The sequence below is a fragment of the Macaca thibetana genome, chromosome 6, assembly GCF_024542745.1.
Source record: "Macaca thibetana thibetana isolate TM-01 chromosome 6, ASM2454274v1, whole genome shotgun sequence".
In the NCBI taxonomy this organism is placed as follows: domain Eukaryota; kingdom Metazoa; phylum Chordata; class Mammalia; order Primates; family Cercopithecidae; genus Macaca; species Macaca thibetana.
The window spans coordinates 43,801,918-43,823,106 of record NC_065583.1 but is presented as its reverse complement, the minus strand read 5'-3'; the positions used below and the strand labels follow the sequence as shown (position 1 = coordinate 43,823,106).

Here is a 21,189-nt window from a genome sequence, read left to right as displayed (position 1 = left end):
TAGTCTGGGCAACATACTGAGACCCAGTCTCTACAGAAAATTTAAAAATTAGCCAGGTGTGATGGGGCTTACCTGAAGTCCAAGGTACTTGGGAGGCTGATCCAGGAGGATCACTTGAGCCCAAGAGGTTGAAGCTGCAGCAAGCTATGATCACACCACTGCACTCCAGCCTGGGCGACAGAGGGAGACCTTGTCCCTAAAAAAAAAAAAAGAAGGAAATGTGCCACTGGCACTAGCTTACCTTGACACAGAAGCTGCTGGTATCAGTGCTACGCACACTTTGTGCTTTTAGAACCTTATGAAAATCATTGGCTCACACCTGTAATCCCAGCACTTTGAGAGGCTGAGGCGGGTGGATCGTTTGAGGTCAGGAGTTTGAGACCAGCCTGGCCAACACGGCGAAACCCCGTCTCTACTAAAAATAGAAAAATTAGGCAGGTGTGGTAGCAGACACCTATAGTCCCAGCTACTCAGGAGACCGAGGCACAAGAATCACTTGAACCCAGAAGGCAAAGGTTGCGGTGAACCGAGATCACGCCACTGCGCTCTGGCCTGGGCGATAGTGTGAGACTCAGTCTCAAAAAAAAAAGGCCAGGTGCAGTGGCTCACACCTGTAATCCTAGCACTTTGGAAGGCCGAGGCAGGCGGATCACCTGAGGTCAGGAGTTCAAGACCAGCCTGGCCAACATGGTGAAACCCCATCTCTACTAAAAATACAAAAATTAGCTGGACATGGTGGCACACGCCTGTAATCCCAGTTACTTGGGAGGCTGAGACAGGAAAATCGCTTGAACCCTGGAGGCAGAGGTTGCATTGAGCCAAGATCACGCCACTGTACTCCAGCCTGGGCAAGAAAGAGCAAAACTCTATCCCCCCCTCAAAAAACAAAAATTATAGGAAGAAGAGAATGAACATTTTTTATAATTTAATATTTATTAAAGCAATACGAATATCTACAAAGGTCTACCCTTTCCTACTCATAATTTCCACTCTCCAGAAGCAGCTACTTTCAGCTCTTTTATAGTTGTTTCTTCTGGTATATACTTTTTCTTTCTAAGTTACATCCTCATACTGCTACCTTACACTTGATTTTACAGTTATGTTTTTTTTTTTTTTCTTTAGGGGCAGGATCTCACTGTCTTGCTCAGGCTGGAGTGCAGTGGTGTAATTATAGTTCACTGCAGCTTCAAACTGCTGACTCAGGCAGTCCTCCTGCCTCAGTCTGCTGAGTAGCAGCTAGGACTACAGGAATAAACCACCACACCTGACTAGTTTTTTTATTTTTTGTAGAAACAGGGTCTTTCTACGTTACCCAGGCTGATCTCAAATTTCTGGTCTCAAGTAATCCTCCCGCCTTGCTCTTCCGAAGAGCTGGGATTACAGGTGTGAGCCGCTGCACCCAGCCTCTATTGTTTTTCTATCATGGAAGGCCATCTGTCATATAGCTCTCTTATGCTACCCCCTCTACACACACTCCTCCTGTTCCTCTTAGCATCTCAATATAGTTATATCATAATTATTGTCAATCATTAGTCAATGTTTATATTATAAATATGAATAATGATTATATTTCCTTTCTTGAACAACTTCTTTTTAACTCCCAGGATTAATTATTGCTGGGTTTTTTTTTTTTTAACTTGTTTCTTCTTTGTATGAGTTTTTAGTGTTCTTGAGGACTTGTATGATTCTTATAAATCAAATACATTCATAAGTATGATGATACATTATTATGGCCGGGCGTGGTGGCTCACGCCTGTAATCCCAGCACTTCGGGAGGCCAACGTGGGTGGATCACCTGAGGTCAGCAGTTCGAGACAAGCCTGACCAACATGGTGAAACCCTGTCTCTACTAAATACAAAAAAAAAAAAATTAGCCGGGCATGGTGGTGCATGCCTGTAGTCCCAGCTACTTGGGAGGCTGAGGCAGGAGAACTGCTTGAACCCAGGAGGCGGAGGATGCAGTGAGCCAAGATTGCGCCATTGCACTCCAGCCTGGGCAACAAGAGCAAAATGCTGTCTAAAAAAAAACAAAAAAGAAAAATTATTATTATTATTTTTGAAACAGGGTCTCGCTGTGTCGCCCAAGCTGGAGTGCAGTGAAGATCATAGCTCACTGCAGCCTTAACCTCTGGGGCTCAAGCAATCCTCCCACCTCAGCCTCCCAAGTAGCTGGGACTACAGGCACATGGCACCACACCCAGATAATTTTTGTATTTTCTGCCCAAATGGGATATCACCATGTTGCCCAAGCTGGTCTCAAGCTCCTGGGCTCAAGCAATTCACCTGCCTTGGCCTCCCAAAGTGCTGGAATTACAGGTGTGTGCCACCACACCCAGCCCATTCTCTTAACTATTATAGTACTATTTACTTTCTTTCAACCCCAAATTACAAGATAAAGCAATTATTTACACATTATTAATTGGAATCCTAAGACTACTCTTTTAAGTATTTTAATATTCCAAATTCTCATAACAAGTACAAATACTTTATAAAATACCAAAATTAACACTATCAATTAGGTTTATTTTATAATCTCTATACTTTACTGGAATTGTGAATTAATACCTGTTAATCCTCAACAATGAAAAAAGAATCAATTTTGTTTGTCTAAAATGTAAAATTCACTAATTAAAAACAAAACATTGGGCCGGGCGCGGTGGCTCAAGCCTGTAATCCCAGCACTTTGGGAGGCCGAGACGGGTGGATCACGACGTCAGGAGATCGAGACCATCCTGGCTAACACGGTGAAACCCCGTCTCTACTAAAAAATACAAAAAACTAGGCGGGCGAGGTGGCGGGCGCCTGTAGTCCCAGCTACTCGGGAGGCTGAGGCAGGAGAATGGCGTAAACCCGGGAGGCGGAGCTTGCAGTGAGCTGAGATCCGGCCACTGCACTGCAGCCTGGGCGACAGAGCGAGACTCCGTCTCAAAAAAAAAACCAAAACATTGGAAGCTAGGAGAGATCTGGAGATCTGGTGCAACAGATCTTCCTGTTTCCACTTAATAGTCGTGTGTGGAAAACACTCAAAAATACACCTACGGAAGTTTCATTAAAACATAGGTATTTTTTCCTAGGGGTGTCTCTCTCCCTCCCTGCCGTAGCGTTAGTAGTAGAACAGGTTTAAGCAGTGCATCTTTGAATAACCTTTCAAATCTGTTTTGGGGGAACTGAATAGAGAGACTGAAATGAGGAATCAAAGCTTTCCTTTTTTGGATATCCTGTAATTAAGTTACAAATTAAAAAGAAGAAACAAAAAAAATTTTTTTTTTTCTATTTTTGAGACAGAATCTTACTCTGTCACCCAGACTGGAGTGCAGTGGCGCGGTCTTGGCTCACTGCAGCCTCTGCCTCTTGGGTTCAAGAGATTCTCGTGCCTCAGCCTCCCAAATAGCTGGGATAACAGGCATGCACCACCACGCCCAGCTAATTTGTGTGTTTTTAGTAGAGATGGGGTTTCACCACGTTGGCAAGGCTGGTCTCGAACTCCTGGCCTCAAGTGATCCGCCCACCTCAGCCTCCCAAAGTGCTGGGATTACAGGCGTAAGCCACTGCACCCAGTCCAAAATTTAGTTATACACAGTTTACTTTGATTTTTATGTACTTTCATGAAAATATCTACGTAACAACATGGACACTGTAACAAAGTTTTTATTGAGCATTTATAAACAATATATTACATTTACAAGACAGTTATGAAACACCTTTTTTACCCATTTCTGAGCCAAAATTCTTAATAGTTTTGTCCTACTCAAAGACTAAATATCTAATAACAGAACATGTTAAAGAAAAAAAACAGTCATCATTTTCTAGATTCTAAGCTCCCTGAGACAATTCTAAGCTCTGTGAGACAACAGATGGATTTTTTTGTTTTTTTAGAGAGGGGATCTCACCATGTGACCTACGCCACAGTGCAGGGACTATTCACAGGCACCATCATCGACACTGCAACCTCAAACTCCTGGCCTCAAGCAGTCCTCTCATCTTAGCCTCCTGGGTAGCTGGGACTACAGGCATACGCCACCACACCTAACAGATGGATTTTTTTTTTTTTTTCTGAGACAGGGTCTCACTTGGTCACCCAGGCTGGAGTGCTGGAGTGCAGTTGTGCAATCATAGCTCAATGCGGCCTTGAACTCTGGGGCTCTCAGTAACGAGGACTACAGGCACGTGCTGCTATGCCCAGCAAATTTTTGAAAAATTATGGATTTTTGAAAAATTATCTCATAGCACCTAGTCCAGTGGTGTTGCCCACCATATGCATTAAAAAGTATAAACTACATTAAATCTTAATTAAATCTTAATCCTTTAGTCCTTAATGCATTGTCTTGCTTTAAAATTACTATAATACTTATGAATTTACTAATACTTTTTTTTAAAGTACTACTTTTGTTTTTTTTTTTGTTTGTTTTTGGTTTTTTTGTTGTTGTTTTGAGACAGGGTCTGGCTCTTTTGCCTGGGCTGGAGTGCAGTGGCATGATCACAGCTCACTGCAGCTCAACCTCCTGGGCCCAAACAATCCTCCTACCTCAGCCTCCTGAGTAGGTGGGACTACAGGCACACGCCACCATGCCTGGCTAGTTTTTGTGTTTTTTGTAGAGATGGGGTTTCACCACATTGCCCAGGCTGGTCTCGAACTCCTGGGCTCAAGGGATCCGCCTACTCGGCCTCCCAAAGTGTTGGGATTACAGGCGTGAGCCACCGCACCCGGCCAAAAAACTACTACTTTTGAACCAAAGATCAATTTAAATTATGAGAATACTTCTCAGTTGGGCTTTCTCATTTCACCATTATTCTTTTCATGTCTAACAGATGGAGATATTCTACTTCTAATACCAACTCCCCTTGGCACTGGGGATTTCTTGGTGTTTACCGAAATGGAGGATATATTTTCACTTTATCAAAATCAAAATCTGAAACCAAAAACAAGTTCATTGACCTTCGACTGAACAGCTGGATCACAAGAGGGACTAGAGTTATTTTTATTGATTTTTCCTTATATAATGCTAACGTAAATCTATTTTGTATTATCAGGTGAGTGACTCAAAACTTTTTTTCATAGACAGTGGTCAGTGGCCTACAAAACTTCTTTATTAGTACAGTTGACCCTTGAACAACATGAGTTTGAACTGTACAGGTCCACTTAGATATGGATTTTTTCAGTAAATATATTGGAAAATTTTTGGACCTTTGTGACAATTTGAAAAAACTCCCAAACCAACCATGTAGCCTAGAAATACTGAAAAAAAAATTAAGAAGAAGTTAGGCATGTCGTGAATGCATGAAATACCTGTAGATACTCATCTATTTTATTGTTTACTATCACACAGTATACACAAATCTATTATAAGAAGTTAAAATTCGCCAAAACTTATGCACATAAACATGTGGCACCATTTGCAGTCAAGAAAAATGTAAACAAAAGATGCAGTACTATATCATAACTGCATAAAATTAGAGTACACACTGCACTAGTGTAAGAATTTCATAGCCATCTCCTGTTGCTATTGCAGTGAACTCTAGTGCTGTATCCATTTAAAGTGTCGTGTGATGCTCACCATCTTCACTTAAGCAGTTTGTCTCTCCAATAAATTGTGTATCTCAGTAAAAAAGTGATCTCTCATAGTTCTCATGTGTTTTTTATCGTATTTAGTGCAATACCATAAACCTTTAATAACACCATGGGACCCATACAAAATGCCACTAGTGATACTGGGGGTGCTCCCACAAAGTAGAGAAATGTCATGACGTTACAAGATAAAATTGAATTACTTGATATGTATCATAAATTGACGTCTGCAGCTGCAGTTGCCCACTGTTTCAAGATAAGTGAATCCAGAGACTAAGGACCATTGCCCTGGAAGCAGGGGGAAGGAAAGGAAATTCATGAAGCCATCACTGCAGCTATGCCGGCAGGTGTGGAAACCTTGCCCTTTTTGCAAAATACCTTTTTATCTCATTGAAAGTGCAGCTTCTATGTGAAATTCATGAAGCCCTTGCTGCAGCTATGCCAGCAGGTGTGGAAACCTTGCCCTTTTTGCAAAATACCTTTTTATCTCATTGAAAATGCAGCTTCTGTGGGAATGCAGGATTGCTATAAGAAAGGCATACCTTTAGATGCTAAATGATTTAAGAAAAGCAAAATCGGCCAGGCGCAGTGGCTCACGCCTGTAATCCCAGCACTTTGGGAGGCCGAGGTGGGCAAATCACCTGAGGTCAGGAGTTTGAGATCAGCCTGACCAACATGGAGAAACCCCGTCTCTACTAAAAATACAAAATCAGCCGGGCGTGGTGGCACAGCCTGTAATCCCAGCTACTCAGGAGCCTGAACCAGGAGAATCACTTGAACCTGGGAGGCGGAGGTTGTGGTGAGCCGAGATTGTGTCATTGCACTTCAGCCTGGGTAACAAGAGCAAAACTCCGTCTCAAAAAAAAAAGAAAGAAAGAAAAGAAAAGTAATCATGTGGCAACTGGTAAAAGGAAAGTGAAGGATCTAAAGTTGGAGAATTTAATGCCAGCAACGGTTGGTTTGATACTTTTAGAAAGAGGTTTCACTTTCAAAAATGTCAAGATAGCAGAAGTAGCTTTTGCCAACCAAGTGGCAGCAGACAATATAGCAGACGTCATTATGAAAATCATTGAGGAGAAAGGATATCTGCCTGAACAGGTTTTTAATGCAGACAATAGTGCCGTATTCTGGAAAAAAAAATGCCATAAAGAACATTTATTAATAAGGAAGAGAAGCAAGCACAAGGATTTAAGGCAGGAAGAAACAGGCTAACTCTACTGTTTTGTGCAAATGAAGTCAGGTTTATCATCTGGACTACCCTTATCTATAAAACTGCTAACCCCCTAACCTTGAAGGGAAAAGATAAAACACCAGCTTCCAGTCTTTTGGTTGTACAACAAGAAGGCCTGGACAATTAGAACTCTTTTTCTAGAATGGTTCCATTGATGCTTTTTCCAGTGGTTTACTTACCCCCAAACACAACGTCTCTAATTCAGCCTCTAGATCAGGGGATCATGAGGACTTTTAAGGCTCATAACACACAGTACTCTTTAGAAAGGATTGTCGATACTACGGAAGAGAACCCCAACAGAGAGAACATCATGAAAGTGTGGAAGGATTGCATTATTGAAGATGCCATCGTTACTAAAAACTGTGAAGCTATCAAACCTGAAACAATAAATACCCACTGGAAAAAACTGTTCAGATGTGCATGACTTCACAGGATTTATCTCAGAGTCAATCAAAGAAATCATGAAAGAGATGTAAATGTGGCAAAAAAAAAAAAAAAAAAAAAAAAGTGGGAGGGTGAAGGGTTTCAGGATACTGATTTTGGAGAAATCAAGAGCTAATGGACACCACACCAGACGAATTAACAGAAGAGTCCTTGATGGAGATGGGTGCTTCCAAATCAGTGCCAAATGATGAGAAGGAAAACATAGAAACAGAACAGAAAATAAATGGACATTAGACATCTGGAGAAGGGTTCCGATTATTCAAGACTGCTTTTGACTTCTTTTATGACATGGACCCTTCGATGATATAGGCGCAGAAACTAAAGCAAAGGGTTGAAGGACTGGTACTGTGTAGAAACATTTTTAGAAAAATGAAAAAAAGTCAGAGAAAAATTATTATGTAAAATTTGTAAAGTTTCACTGAACGCACTCCTCCACCTCTTCCGCTCTGCCACCCCTGAGACAGCAAGACCCTCCCTTCCTCTTCCCCTCCTCCTCCTCAGCCTACTCAGTATGAAGGCCACTAGGATAAAGATCATTATGAAGACCCACTTAGTGAATAGTAAATATATTTTCTCTTCCTTATGGTTTTTTTTTTAAGTCTGAGTCTCACTCTGTCGCCCAGGCTGGAGTGTAGTGAGCTTGGCCTGGCATAAATCAATTAGCATGGTCCATGTTAGGGAGGTGACCTAAGGTAACCCAATTAGACTAACGGGAATAACTTTTTTTTTCTCTTTGGTTGGTGCTATCTCTTTACTGACATCAATGACATATAATCACAGTTGCTGCTTGTACACAATCATCTTGGGGAAGCGTAAGATACTTAGCTAACACAAAGGAGGGCAAAACTGAAGCCATCTCAAAGTAATGGAGCTAGATCTGTGAACTTACCACAAATGGTGTCTGCTGTTATCTCTGAAACTGCTGCTGTGTGACAGAAATAAATTTCTTTATTGTTTAAACCAATTTAAGTTGGGGTTTTTGGTTACAACCAAAAGCCTCCTAAATGATTCAGAGGTAGAGAGCTGAGGCCCAAGTTAGGTCTTGTATCTAGCTTTTCCTAGGGAACAAACCACCTCCAAGTGTAGTGGCTTACAATAAATATTTCTCATGTGTTTAGAGTTCAGTTGATCCAGCTGGGCTTGACTGATCTCTGTTAGGCTTGCCAATATAGCTGCTATTTGGCAGGACCCACACATGTGTCTTTGAGTTGGTTCTGCTCTACATGTATCTCATCCTTCTCCTGGGTCCAAGTTAGCCCAGGCATGTCTTTTTCATGGCAATTGTAGAGGTCCCAAAGAGCAAGTTCTAATGTATAAACTCATTTCAAGTTTCTGCTTGCATCATATTTGTTAACATCCCATTGGCCAAAGAAATTCACATGGTCGAGTCCAGCATCAAGGGCTGGGGCAGTACACCCTCTCCTGGGTGACAGGCCAGGCAAAAAGATGTGAAGAACTGTAGCTATTTTTGCAATATACCACAGGCTCTAATATTTCTGGGATCTTGGCTGCTATTACTCATTGAAATTTAAATTGTTCATTCTTGAGACAAAAATGAGTAACTTAATAAAGAAGCCATTCTGAAAGGAAACCAACAGATTTTAATGATCTGATTAAAAGAGGAAATTATCAAGACTAAATGATAGCTCTTTGAAGCTGCAGAAAGACAAGAAATGAGACTACATATTCTTAAACAATATAAAACATTGTATGTAATCTCCATGTTCCTAAATAAATTTTGAAATAATAAAACAATGTGGTTACTTCTTCATATTGACAGTAGAACCACATTTTTCATTTTTTTATTTTTAATTTTATTTTATTTTTGAGATGGAGTCTAGCTCTATCGCCCAGGCTGCAGTACAGTGGCATGATCTCAGCACACTGCAACATCTGCCTCCTGGGTTCACCGATTCTACTGCCTCAACCTCCTGAGTAGCTGGGATTACAGGCGTGCACCACCACATCCAGCTAATTTTTGTATTTTTAGTAGAGACAGGGTTTTGCCATGTTGGCCAGGCTGGTTTCGAACTCCTGACCTCAGGTGATCCACCCGCCTCGGCCTCCCAAAGTGCTGGGATTACAGACGTGAGCCACCGTGCCCAGCCTACATTATTTTTATTTTAAACCTTGGGATTTTAATCTCAGCACAAGCATGAACAAAACCCTAATAAGGGTTTATACCTCCTTCATTTGTGGGTTCAGATGATGAGGGCTTCGGATGTTTTTTAAATTCAATGTATAGTTGATCTTCGAACAATATGGGAGTCAGAATCAAGCACTAGAAAAGGATTTGCCCTAGAATCAAACACTTAGTAAAGGATTACCATGACTGGATCTGCCTGGGGATTTAATCAGCTTCCCCTAAGTGATCTGGGATGGGTGGAAAACTGAATACAATTAAGATTCTGTTAGAAAAAAATGGGATAATGGCCGGGCGCGGTGGCTCACGCCTGTAATCCCAGCACTTTGGGAGGCCGAGGCGGGCGGATCACAAGGTCAGGAGATCGAGACCACGGTGAAACCCCGTCTCTACTAAAAATACAAAAAATTAGCCGGGCGCGGTTGTGGGCGCCTGTAGTCCCAGCTACTCGGGAGGCTGAGGCAGGAGAATGGCGTGAACCCGGGAGGCGGAGCTTGCAGTGAGCCGAGATCGCGCCACTGCACTCCAGCCTGGGCGACAGAGCGAGACTCCGTCTCAAAAAAAAAAAAAAAAAAAAAAAAAAAAAGAAAAAATGGGATAATGACTGCTAGAGAGGCAAACAACAGTGTCTACTATACACCATGTAATACTATGCAATAAAAAGAATGAGATCATATCCTTTGCAGGGAAATGGATGGAGCTGGAGGCCATCATCCTTAGCAAACCCACACAGGAACAGAAAACCAAAAGCTACATGTTCTCATAAGTGGGAACTCAATAATGAGAACACATGGACAGAAAAGGGGGAACAACAGACACTGGGGCCTACTTGATGGAGGAGGGTGGGAAGGAGGAGGCTCAGAAACAAACTGTCAGGAAGTATGCTTAGTACCCAGGTGAAAAAATAATCTGTACACCAAACCCCCAAGTCACAAGTTTACCTATATAACAAACCTGCACATGCACCCCTGAACCTAAAATAAAAGTTAAAAAAAATTTAATATCAGTGAGCCACTTTTATCTCATAAGTCTTAACATTTTTTCCTGAATGGACTATGGAATTGGAGTTTAGGAGATTTTGCTCCCCGTGCAACAGGGAGAGTGAAACACACCATGGCCTTTAAAATATGTAAAAATGAATAAAACAAATGAACTGCCTGAAGCAGCCAATGGATGTTATACCTTTTATTTTAAAGTTCTTTTCTCTCAGAGAATCAGAGCTTTTTACCAACTTCATTCACCCTTTCCAACAGTCCTGATCAGGATAAAGTGAAGAATACAAATTATTTTTATGTCCTAAACAAGAATGGAAGCATTGAGGTAACTGGCTTTAAGACATATGAAGAAGCCCTTGTAATATCAGATTAAGTCCAGATTTCCTCTCTGAAAGTTTTACACTTACTCTGTTACCTTTTAAAACGTTATTTTTTAGAAACTTCAGCAGACTTTGAAACTGTTAACTGGAGTATCTAATCAGTAGTTGTGTAGATGCATATTACTTATACCTTATCTGTTTATTTTCGTTTTTGTACAATTATCAGGCAAATTAAACAGAATATTATTGTTCCTTTTTGATTAGTCTGCACTTCAGATCATAATATTGAGTTTAGTTCACTTCACTCACTACCTAGGATGTGTAAGATGTAAGTTTTATTTGTTAACTGAGGTTTTGTTTTTGTTGTTTTGGGAGCACCTTATAAGAGTACCAATGACATTTGCTAAAATCTTTAGTAGGAATAATTAAATTATAATATTGTGATAGAAATGCTGGTTCCTTAAATTACCACCAATTCTTAATTATCAGAAGTTGTGGAGAACACCAGAGAACCTCAAAATCTTTTTATATGTAGTGTTGGATTTAATTTTTATACTTCTGTCTGCATATAGATTTTTGTATCCAGCATCCAACAGAAAACATTGCTTTAGTAGAATATGTGACCTTGACATTTAGAAGCAAGCATTTCTGATCATCTAAAGAGGGAGAATGTATGTCCTCCCTCTGAAGTATTCAAAAATTATGTATATTGGGGAAAAGTTCTAACTAATAACAGTAACTAATGGTATAGCATTTTCTTGAACATATCATTCTCCTGTGGACATAAATTATATTCCCAGTTATGAACAAGCAAGCTGAACACAAAATAGAATGAATGTCTGAAAAAAAAAATCACAACTTGCTTTCTCATTTACATTGGTCTTTGACCACTGTGAATATTCAGGTATAGAAAAAGTGGAGCCACTGTGAAATAAGTAAATCTAGAAGATGTTTAAATTGAACCCATTTCCCCAAGGAAACATACTTTATAAAAAAAAAAACTGATTATCATTAAAGCATACATAATCATTGATTGAAAATTTCACATTGCGTACTGAAATATAAATGCTTGAAATGAACATTTGCTTTCGCAAACCTGATTTTACAGATTGGTGGCAGAATTCCCTGCAACTGGAGGAATACTTACTTCATGGCAGTTTTACTCTGTGAAGCTCCTCAGATATGTTAGCTACTATGATTATTTTATTGCTTCCTGTGAAATCACATTTTGTATTTTTCTTTTTGTCTTCACAACACAAGAAGTCAAAAAAATAAAAGAATTTAAGTCTGCCTATTTCAAAAGTATTTGGAACTGGCTAGAATTGCTACTTTTGCTGGTGAGTATATATTCATGCGCATGGTTGAAGGGGATCACATCTGAACCTACCAATGAAGGAGGTGTAAAAAGACAGAATCTTCTATTCCATCCAGGACTTATTTTGAAAATTACAAGTATCAAACATAAAATGAACTAGGAATAGTACTATTAATGGTGTGCCTCCAAAAGGGAGAGATCTATTTTCTTCTGATTTGGTCCTTGGGAGGGTCAGCGTAAACCTACAGGGAAAGGTGATTCCAGAAATATTACGCTTTAATGTGCACAGTAGGTCTCCCTACCCCCACTCAAAAAATGTATTACTTTCAGGGCCTTGAGTTTCACCAGTCACAGGTCTTTGGGGGCAAGGCTGTTTAAAATAATCTGTGTTGCCAAATCTGGTTTTTTCCTCATAATAAATTTTGAAAACATAGACAAAAGACAAGGCTAGGCAGAATACTGACAGGGGTGAGCAGCCAGAGGGGACCTTGAGGGTCCAGAGGGCACCAGGTTTGGAGAAACAGTCCCTGAAAGAAACACCAAAGACCATCAGTTCTAGTCAATGAAATGTACTGAAATAAACAGAGATTTAGGCAGGCCGAGACAAATGTTAAAGGGCTTGGTCTCATGAACAAAGAACCAATGTTTCTAGCTTATACAATTTGATCTTTCACCCTTATTGGCCCTTAATTATAGCCAATCAAGTATTTAAGCCTTGTTTCCCAAAACCAGATTGAAAGTTTCTGAGAGTCAGAAAGTATGCCACCTACCTCTCTGGTAATTCCACTAATATCTTACAAAGGACATAACATTAAATGTTTATCTGAGCATTTCAGGCAAGAATAGTCAAAGGAAAATGTTCATGTCAGTTATAAAGCTCTGATAGCTAAAACAGCCTGGTTCTGAAATACTCTTTTAAAGGGTTGTTAAAAGGTTCCAGAAGGTTTTATTTTTTGTAATTATAAATTGTTTTCTTGTAGTATTACACAGTAGAAAATGTTTAGCTTTTAAGTATTATGTAGAGCAGAAATCCTTATGGCCTCAGAGTTACATAATCATTTTATACATTTGTGCTTTATGACTCAAAGAAATAAAGATTTAGATAGGTTAGGATGGCCAAGCAATTAATATTTTTCAACTTTATAATAATTAGTGCTACCTTAAACTTGCATAAGTTGAGGGTTATTTCCATTTATGTAAAAGCATATGTCGTATCTTTCCTTCCCTTTTTGTTAAACTTTTGGTGAACTTTTTTTGTGTTTCCTCATAGGCTGTAAGATATTTAGAGGTAGAGATATTCTCTAACTTAACCCTTCTTATTTTCCCATTTAGTTGTGTTTTGTGGCTGTTTCCTTCAACACATACTGTAATGTACAAATTTTTCTCTTACTTGGAGAGCTGTTGGAAAGTACTGAACAATATTCAGATTTCTATTTTCTTGCATGCTGGCACATTTATTACAATAATATAATTGCTATTACCATCTTTTTTGCATGGATAAAGGTATTTATATTTTATTATATTAAATAATACAAACAGTGTAATAGCATAATGAAAAATTAAACTAAAAAGTCATGGGGAAAAATATTTTTTCAACTATTAAGTAATTTTAAAAGTAGTTTGGGCCAGGCACAGTGGCTCACACTGTACTCCTAGCACTTTGGAAGGCCAAGGCGGGTAGATTCTTGGCCCCAGGAGTTTGAGACCAGCCTGGGAAATCCAAAGATACCAAAAAATATTAACTGGGTGTGGTGGTGCACACCTGTAGTCCCAGCTACTCTGGAGGCTGAGGTGAAAGGATCCCTTGAGCCCTCGAGGTGGAGGTTACAGAGAGCTGTAATCCCCCACTACACTGCAGCCTGGATGACAGAAAAAAAAAAAGTTGGCCAGACGTGGTGGCTCACGCCTGTAATCCCAGGACTTTGGGAGGCCGAGGTGGGTGGATCACCTGAGCTCAGGCGATTGAGACCAGCATGGCCAACATGGTGAAATCCTCTCTACTAAAAATATAAAAAATATTAGCCGGGTGTGGTGGCACATGCCTGTAATCCCAGCTACTAGGGAGGCTGAGGCAGGAGAATCGCTTGAACCTAGGGGGCGGAGGTTGCAGTGAACCGAGATCGCGCCACTGTACTCCAGCCTGGGTGACAGAGTGAGACTCCATCTCAAGAAAACAAAAAAAACCCCAGAAGTTTGGCCTTGTAATGATTGCTGGCAAATCCTCAAACACCCGTGATTATCATTAAATCTCTCCTTTAATTCGAAGCAGAATTCTTCTGAAATTAATTTATTCTAAGTAATTTCATCTTTGATATTCTCCTATTTCAATGAACTTTGTTCTTTTTCAGATATTCAAATTCATAAGCTTTAACAAGACAATGTCTCAGCTGTCATCAACCTTGTCCCGTTGTATTAAAGACATAGTAGGATTTGCCATCATGTTTTTTATCATATTCTTTGCTTATGCCCAGTTAGGATTTCTTGTTTTTGGATCACAAGTTGATGACTTTTCCACTTTTCAGAATTCCATGTAAGTTCTTAGTATAAATGTAATTATATCTTCTATATTTTCTTACAAAAAAATGGAAAGGTCTAACCTTCTATGATAAGTAGTAATATAAGCTTTAATATATTTAAGGTTACTTTTTTTTTTTTTTTTTTTAGCTCACTGCAGCCTCAAACTTCTGGACTCAAGCTATCCTCAGCCTCCGAAGTAGCTAGGACTACAGGTGTGCACCACCACACCTGATTGATTACATTTTTATTATTTTTTGTAGAGAGGGAGTCTCACCATGTTGCTCAGGGTGGTTTTATTTTTATTTTTATTTTATTTATTTATTTATTTTTTTTTGAGATGGAGTCTCGCTCTGTCGCCCAGGCTGGAGTGCAGTGGCCGGATCTCAGCTCACTGCAAGCTCCGCCTCCCGGGTTCATGCCATTCTCCTGCCTCAGCCTCCCGAGTAGCTGGGACTACAGGCCCCCGCCACCTCGCCCGGCTAGTTTTTTGTATTTTTTAGTAGAGATGGGGTTTCACCGTGTTAGCCAGGATGGTCTCGATCTCCTGACCTCGTGATCCGCCCGTCTCGGCCTCCCAAAGTGCTGGGATTACAGGCTTGAGCCACCGCGCCCGGCCTCAGGGTGGTTTTAAACTTCTGGGTTCAAGTGAACCTCCTGCCTCGGCCTCCCAAAATGCTGGGATTACAGGCATGAGCCACCAGCCTGGCTGATATTTTCATTGATGGCTAAATATCTATCACATTCAAATTAGGGTTTGGCATTGAAGGAGCCAAATGGGTGATGGTGTCCATTTTTAAGGTGTTACTAGGTCAAGTTAGAAAAATAATTTTTCATTTTTCATTGGAAGTGATAATTTTACCTAAAATAATGGAAATTGTCCCCCATGTCTCTATAGTATTTATTCTCTTGGTATTTTGTTTTTTGGACAGGGTCTCCACTCTGTCACCTAGGCTGGCATACAATGGCATTATCACTGCTCATTGCATCCTGAAACTCCTGGGCTCAAGAAATCCTCCCACCTCAGCCTCCTGAGTAGCTGGGTGTGCCACCACATCCAGCCAATTTTTGTATTTTGGAGAGACAAGGTTTAGCCATGTTGCCCAGGCTGGTCTTGAACTCCTGAGTTCAAGCAATCCTCTTGCCTCGGCATCTCAAAAGCACTGGGATTACAGATGTGAGCCACCACACCCAGCCAAAAGAAATCTTAAGTGTTTTCTTTAGAGGGCTCCATCTTAATATTTTTATTGATATTGACCTGATCGTCCTTTGCTAATCTGCCAAACATGTATTTTTAAAATAGCTTGAGGCTGGGCCCCATGGCACCTATAATCCCAGCATTAGGGAGGCCAAGATGGGAGAATCACTGAGGCCAGGAGTTCAAGACCAACCTGGGCAACACAGCAAGACTCCGTTTCTACAAAAATTAAAAAACAACTAGCTGGATGTGGTGGCATATGCTTGTATTCCTAACTACTCAGGAGGCTGAGGCAGGAGGATCACTTGAGCCTAGGAGTTTGAGGTCACAGTGAGCTATGATCGTGCCACTGCACTCCAGCATGGGCAACAGAGGGAGATCCCATCTCTAAAATAATAAAAATAATAATAAAACTTGGTAATAATTGGAATTTAATACAGATGTAATAATTTACAGAGCCTAGGAAATTTGTCTTACCGTGGGTAGTGAAGAAGAAAGGAAAGTATAAAGCACAGAACAGGTAGAGAACTTTGGAATGGGTTAATGAGAGGACGTCTGTTTTTGGTAATGATATGTTAGGCTATTCAGATCAATCTCCTCTTGAGGACAATTTTAAAAGCTGGATGACATAAAAAACAATGAAAAATTAATAAGAAAGTGAGTAATAACTGGGTCAAAGTCAGAAGGCCACAACCCAGAGAAGTAAGCCCAGCACCCAAAGCTATTTGCCCTGAAGGCATTTTTAAGCTTTTTTCAAAAATTTTATGGTGATAAAATATATATAACATAAAATTTACCATTTAAACCACTTCTAAGTGTACAGATCAGTGATATTAAGCACATTCATATTGTGCAACCATCACCCCCATCTATCTCCAAATCTCTTCATCTTGGAAAACAAAAACTCTATACCAATTAAAACAATAACTCCCTATTTTCCCCTTCCCCGGCCCCTGTCAGCCACCATTCTACTTTTTGTTGCTATGATTTTGATTACTCTAGGTACAACATATAAGTGGAATCATATATTATTTGTCTTTTTGTGACTGGATTACTTCATTAGCATAAATGCCCTTAAGTTTCATCCATGTTGTAGCATGTAGTCAGAATTTCCTTCCTTAAAAAGGCTGAATAATATTCTATTATATGTATATTCCACATTTTGCCTATTCATTCATCTGTCAATACACATTTGGGTTGGTTCCACATTTTAGCTATTGTGAATAACAGTGCTGTGAACATGGATGTATAAATATCCATTCAGTTGGATGGATATTTCAGTTCCTTTGGTTATATACCCAGAAGTAGAATTGCTGGATCACATGATCTATTTCCCCCTCCAGACTTATTAAGGTATAATTAAAATTATATATATTTATGCTATAGGTGTGATGTTTTGAAATATGTACACATTGTGAAATGATTAAATCAGGCTATGTTTAACATATCCATCACCTCTCATATTTATCATTTTTTGTGGTAAGAACACTTAAGATCTACTTTCTTTTTTTTTTTTTTTTTTTTTTTTTTTTTTTTTTTTTTTTTTTTTTTTTTTTTTGAGACGGAGTCTCACGCTGTTGCCCAGGCTGGAGTGCAGTGGCACGATCTCGGCTCACTGCAAGCTCTGCCTCCCGGGTTCCCGCCATTCTCCTGCCTCAGCCTCCTGAGTAGCTGGGACTACAGGCGCCCGCCACCGCGCCCGGCTAATTTTTTGTATTTTTAGTAGAGACGGGGTTTCACTGTGGTCTCGATCTCCTGACCTTGTGATCCGCCCGCCTCGGCCTCCCAAAGTGCTGGGATTACAGGCTTGAGCCACCGCGCCCGGCCAAGATCTACTTTCTTAGCAATTTTCAAGTATACATTATTAACTATAGTCACCATGCTATACAGTAGATCTCCAGAACTTATTATTCTGTCTAACTGAAATGTTACACCCATTGACATACATCTCTCAATTTCCCTTGAACTCCACCTCTCCAACCCCTGGCAATTGCCATTCTGCCCTTCGCTTCTATGACTTCAATTTTTTCAGACTCCACATATAAGTGAGATCATGCAGTATTTGTCCTTCTGTGCCTTGCTTATTTCACTTAATATGATGGTCCTCCAATTTCATCCTTGTCACAAATGACAGTATTTCCTCCTTTTCAAAGATTGAATAGTGTTCCATTGTTTATATATGCCATATTTTCTTTATCCATTTAACCATTAATAGACATGTAGGTTGATTCCCTATCTCGGCTAAACAATGCTGCAGTGAACATGGGAGAGCACATATTTCTTTCACATACTGATTTTATTTCCTGTAGATACATATACCAAGAAGTGGATTGCTGGATCATATGTTAGTCCTATTTTTAATTTTCTGAGGAATATCAATACTGTTTGGCATAGTGGCTGTACCATTTTACATTCCCACCAACAGTGTATGAAGTTTTCTTTTTGTCTCCATCCTTGATAACACTTGTTATCTTTTTGGTAAGAGCCATTCTAACAGATGTGAGGTGATAGCTCATTTTGTTTTGTTTTTTTGAGATGGAGTCTTGCTCTGTTGCCCAGGCTGGAGTGCAGTGGCGAGGTGATAGCTCATTTTGTTTCGTTTTTTTTTGAGATGGAGTCTTGCTCTGTTGCCCAGGCCGGAATGCAGTGGCATGATCTCGGTTCACTGTAACCTCCTCTTCCTGGGTTCAAGTGATTCTCCCACCTCAGCCTCCCGAGTAGGTGGCATTACAGGCATGCACCACCACGCCTGGCTACTTTTTGTATTTTTAGTGGAGATGGGGTTTCACCATGTTAGCTAGGTTAGTCTCGAACTCCTGACCTCAAGTGATCCACCTGCCTCAGTCTCCCAAAGTGCTGGGATTACAGGTGTGAGCCACTGTGCCTGGCCTAATTTGCATTTTCCTGATTAGTGATGTTGACCATTTTTTCATATATCTGTTGACCATTTGTGTGTCTTATTTTGAGAAATGTCTATTGAGGTCCTTTGTCCATTTCTAAATTGGATTATTTTCTTTCTTTCTTTTCTTTTTTTTTTTTTTTTTTTTTTTGAGATGGAGTTTGTTCTTGTTGCCCAGGCTGGAGCACAGTGGTATGATCTCAGCTCACTGTAACCTCCGCCTCCCAGGTTCAAGTGATTCTTCTGGCTCAGCCTCCCGAGTAGCTGGGATTACAGGCATGCACCACCATGCCTGGCTAGTTTTGTATTTTCAGTAGAGACGGGGTTTCTCCATGTTGGTCAGGCTGGTCTCGAACTCCTGCCCTCAGGTGATCCACCTGTCTTGGCCTCCCAAAGTGTTGGGATTACAAGCGTTAGCCACCTAGCCCTGTTCACTTTTCTTCTTTTTTCTGTTTCTCAGACTCAATAATGTAAATTATCCTATCTTCAAGTTCATTGATTCTTTTTTCTGCCTGCTCAAATCTTCCTTTGAATCCCTTTAGTAAATTTCTCATTTTGGTTATTATTTTTCCATCTTGGAATTTTTTCTTTTTAGGTTTTCACTTTATTGATATTTCCATTTTGTTCACATTTTCTTGATTTCATCCATGCTTTCCTTTAGTTCTTTCAGCATCTTTAAGACAGTTATTTTAAAGTATTTGTCTAGTAGGCCGTCATCTGGTCTTTCTCAGAGACAGTATCTACTAGCTTGCGTTTTTTTTGGTTTTGGTTTTGTTTTTTCCACTGAATGGCTCATATTTCCCTGTTTGTGTATCTAGTGATTTTTTGGTGAATTTTTAGATTCAAACTTTGTATGTCTTGTGATTTTGTGATTTTTAAAAAATTCAAACCAAGCTGGGTGTGGTGGCTCACATTTTGGAGCCATTGCACTTTGGGAACCTCCTAGCACTTTGGGAGGCCAAGGCAAGTGGATCACTTGGGCCCAGCAGTTTGAGACCAGCCTGGGAAACTAAGGGAGACTATGTCTGTACAAAAAATAAAAAATAATAAAAATTCAAACCAGACGTTTGAATCTAATAATGTGTTAACTTTGAAAATCAGATTCTTCCCCTTCCCCACAGTTTGCCATTTTTTGTTCTTATTTTTTATTTTTATAGTCTGGCTCCATGCCAAGGATCACCCTGAGTTGCACACTTAAGGTCTTCTCAAGTTTTTCCTCAGCCTGTGCCCTTCCCTGGGAATGCACAATGACTTCTTAACTTTCCCCTGATATGGAGTTGGTTCTGAATGTCCTAGTCTTTAATGTCTGGATCCCAAAAAAGGAAAAGAGAAGAATAAAGTGAGAGGTAGGGGAAGGATAACAGCCCTTTAAATCCCAAGGACATTGCTTCAGCTGAAGGATGGTCTTGCAACAATGGAGATGCAACAATGGCTGCCCACCTCAGTGCCTGCATCTCCACGATCAGAAGCAGCAATCAGCAGTCACCACACAGATCCCCAATTATTGAAAGACATGGTATTTATTCCCCACATGGCTCCCATAAGCTACATGCAAGCTGCTTCACAAACATGTGAATGGATCCCATCTATGAGGCTAATGAGTAGGGGATGCATAGCTATTGAGATAAAAGCTGAAATTGTCCAAAATTAACTGCAATTTACTGTCCAAGCTTTTCCCTGGAAGTTGCAGGCCTTCTTCAACAGACTCTAGAGTTCCAAAGTAGTACATCTGACAGATTCTGTCCATGTAATTATTGTCTAGATGGGGACAGGGAAGAAATAGTTTCCTGTGGTTCTCTTCCACCTTCCAAGAATCTTTTTTTTTTTTTTTTTTTTTGCTGATCCAGAAGAAATAGTTGAGAAACTGTGTTACTGGCCACCTCTCAGGAAGGAGACAGAGGCAAGGTCCAGGGCCTGCACTGTGTGTGTGTGTGTGTGTGTGTGTGTGTGTGTGTAGGGAGAAGACTATCTAGTCACCTTTCTATACATCAAAAAGGGAGCTTGAATTGCTACACCCTCAAGTTAAAGACGAATTTCTTGTAGTGACCCAATCAATGACTCCAAGAGAGAGACTGGGAAGTCTTATTAATGACAAATGGCACGTTATTAGGAAACAGGCTTTTAGTTGTGGTAATTCAATAAGGAAGAACTCTATCTAAAGTTTGCGGGGCATCAGAAAGTTACAAAACAGTATTTTCATTCAATATAACCCTGTATGTTGAGGTGTCATGGTGCTTTCAGCTTGCGAAAAAGAAACAAAATGGATAAACTAAGCTCCGATTAAGAAAAGAGAGACTGTATTTGGAGCCTCCAGTTTCTATGAGATTATAACCATTCAGTAAATGCTTGTTTTTGTCATTCTCACTATTACAGAGCAGACGTATCTTAACACTTTCCTGACAGAAAAGGGTTGAATGGAAGCTTTGGTTACTAAGCTAACTTCTGGAGAGGAGAAAAGAATGAGAATGGTTCCTTTATCTTTTTTTTTTTTAAACTTAAAGATAAAAAGATAAAAGATCATGGCAGAAACACTAAAACAGAACCTTTTATTCTCCTATGCCAGA

General features: G+C 40.1%; 1 protein-coding gene across 2 annotated transcripts in view; it reads left to right on the top strand.

The window, feature by feature from the left end:
* Positions 1-21,189, top strand: part of PKD2L2 (polycystin 2 like 2, transient receptor potential cation channel) — a 47,848-nt gene that overhangs the window by 6,563 nt on the left and 20,096 nt on the right. For both annotated transcript variants that reach the window (XM_050795609.1, XM_050795610.1), the window contains exons 5-8: positions 4,810-5,031; positions 11,808-12,036; positions 13,347-13,517; positions 14,363-14,544. In XM_050795609.1, the coding sequence (XP_050651566.1) occupies positions 4,810-5,031; positions 11,808-12,036; positions 13,347-13,517; positions 14,363-14,544 (804 nt within the window). The remainder of the gene's footprint in view (positions 1-4,809; positions 5,032-11,807; positions 12,037-13,346; positions 13,518-14,362; positions 14,545-21,189) is intronic.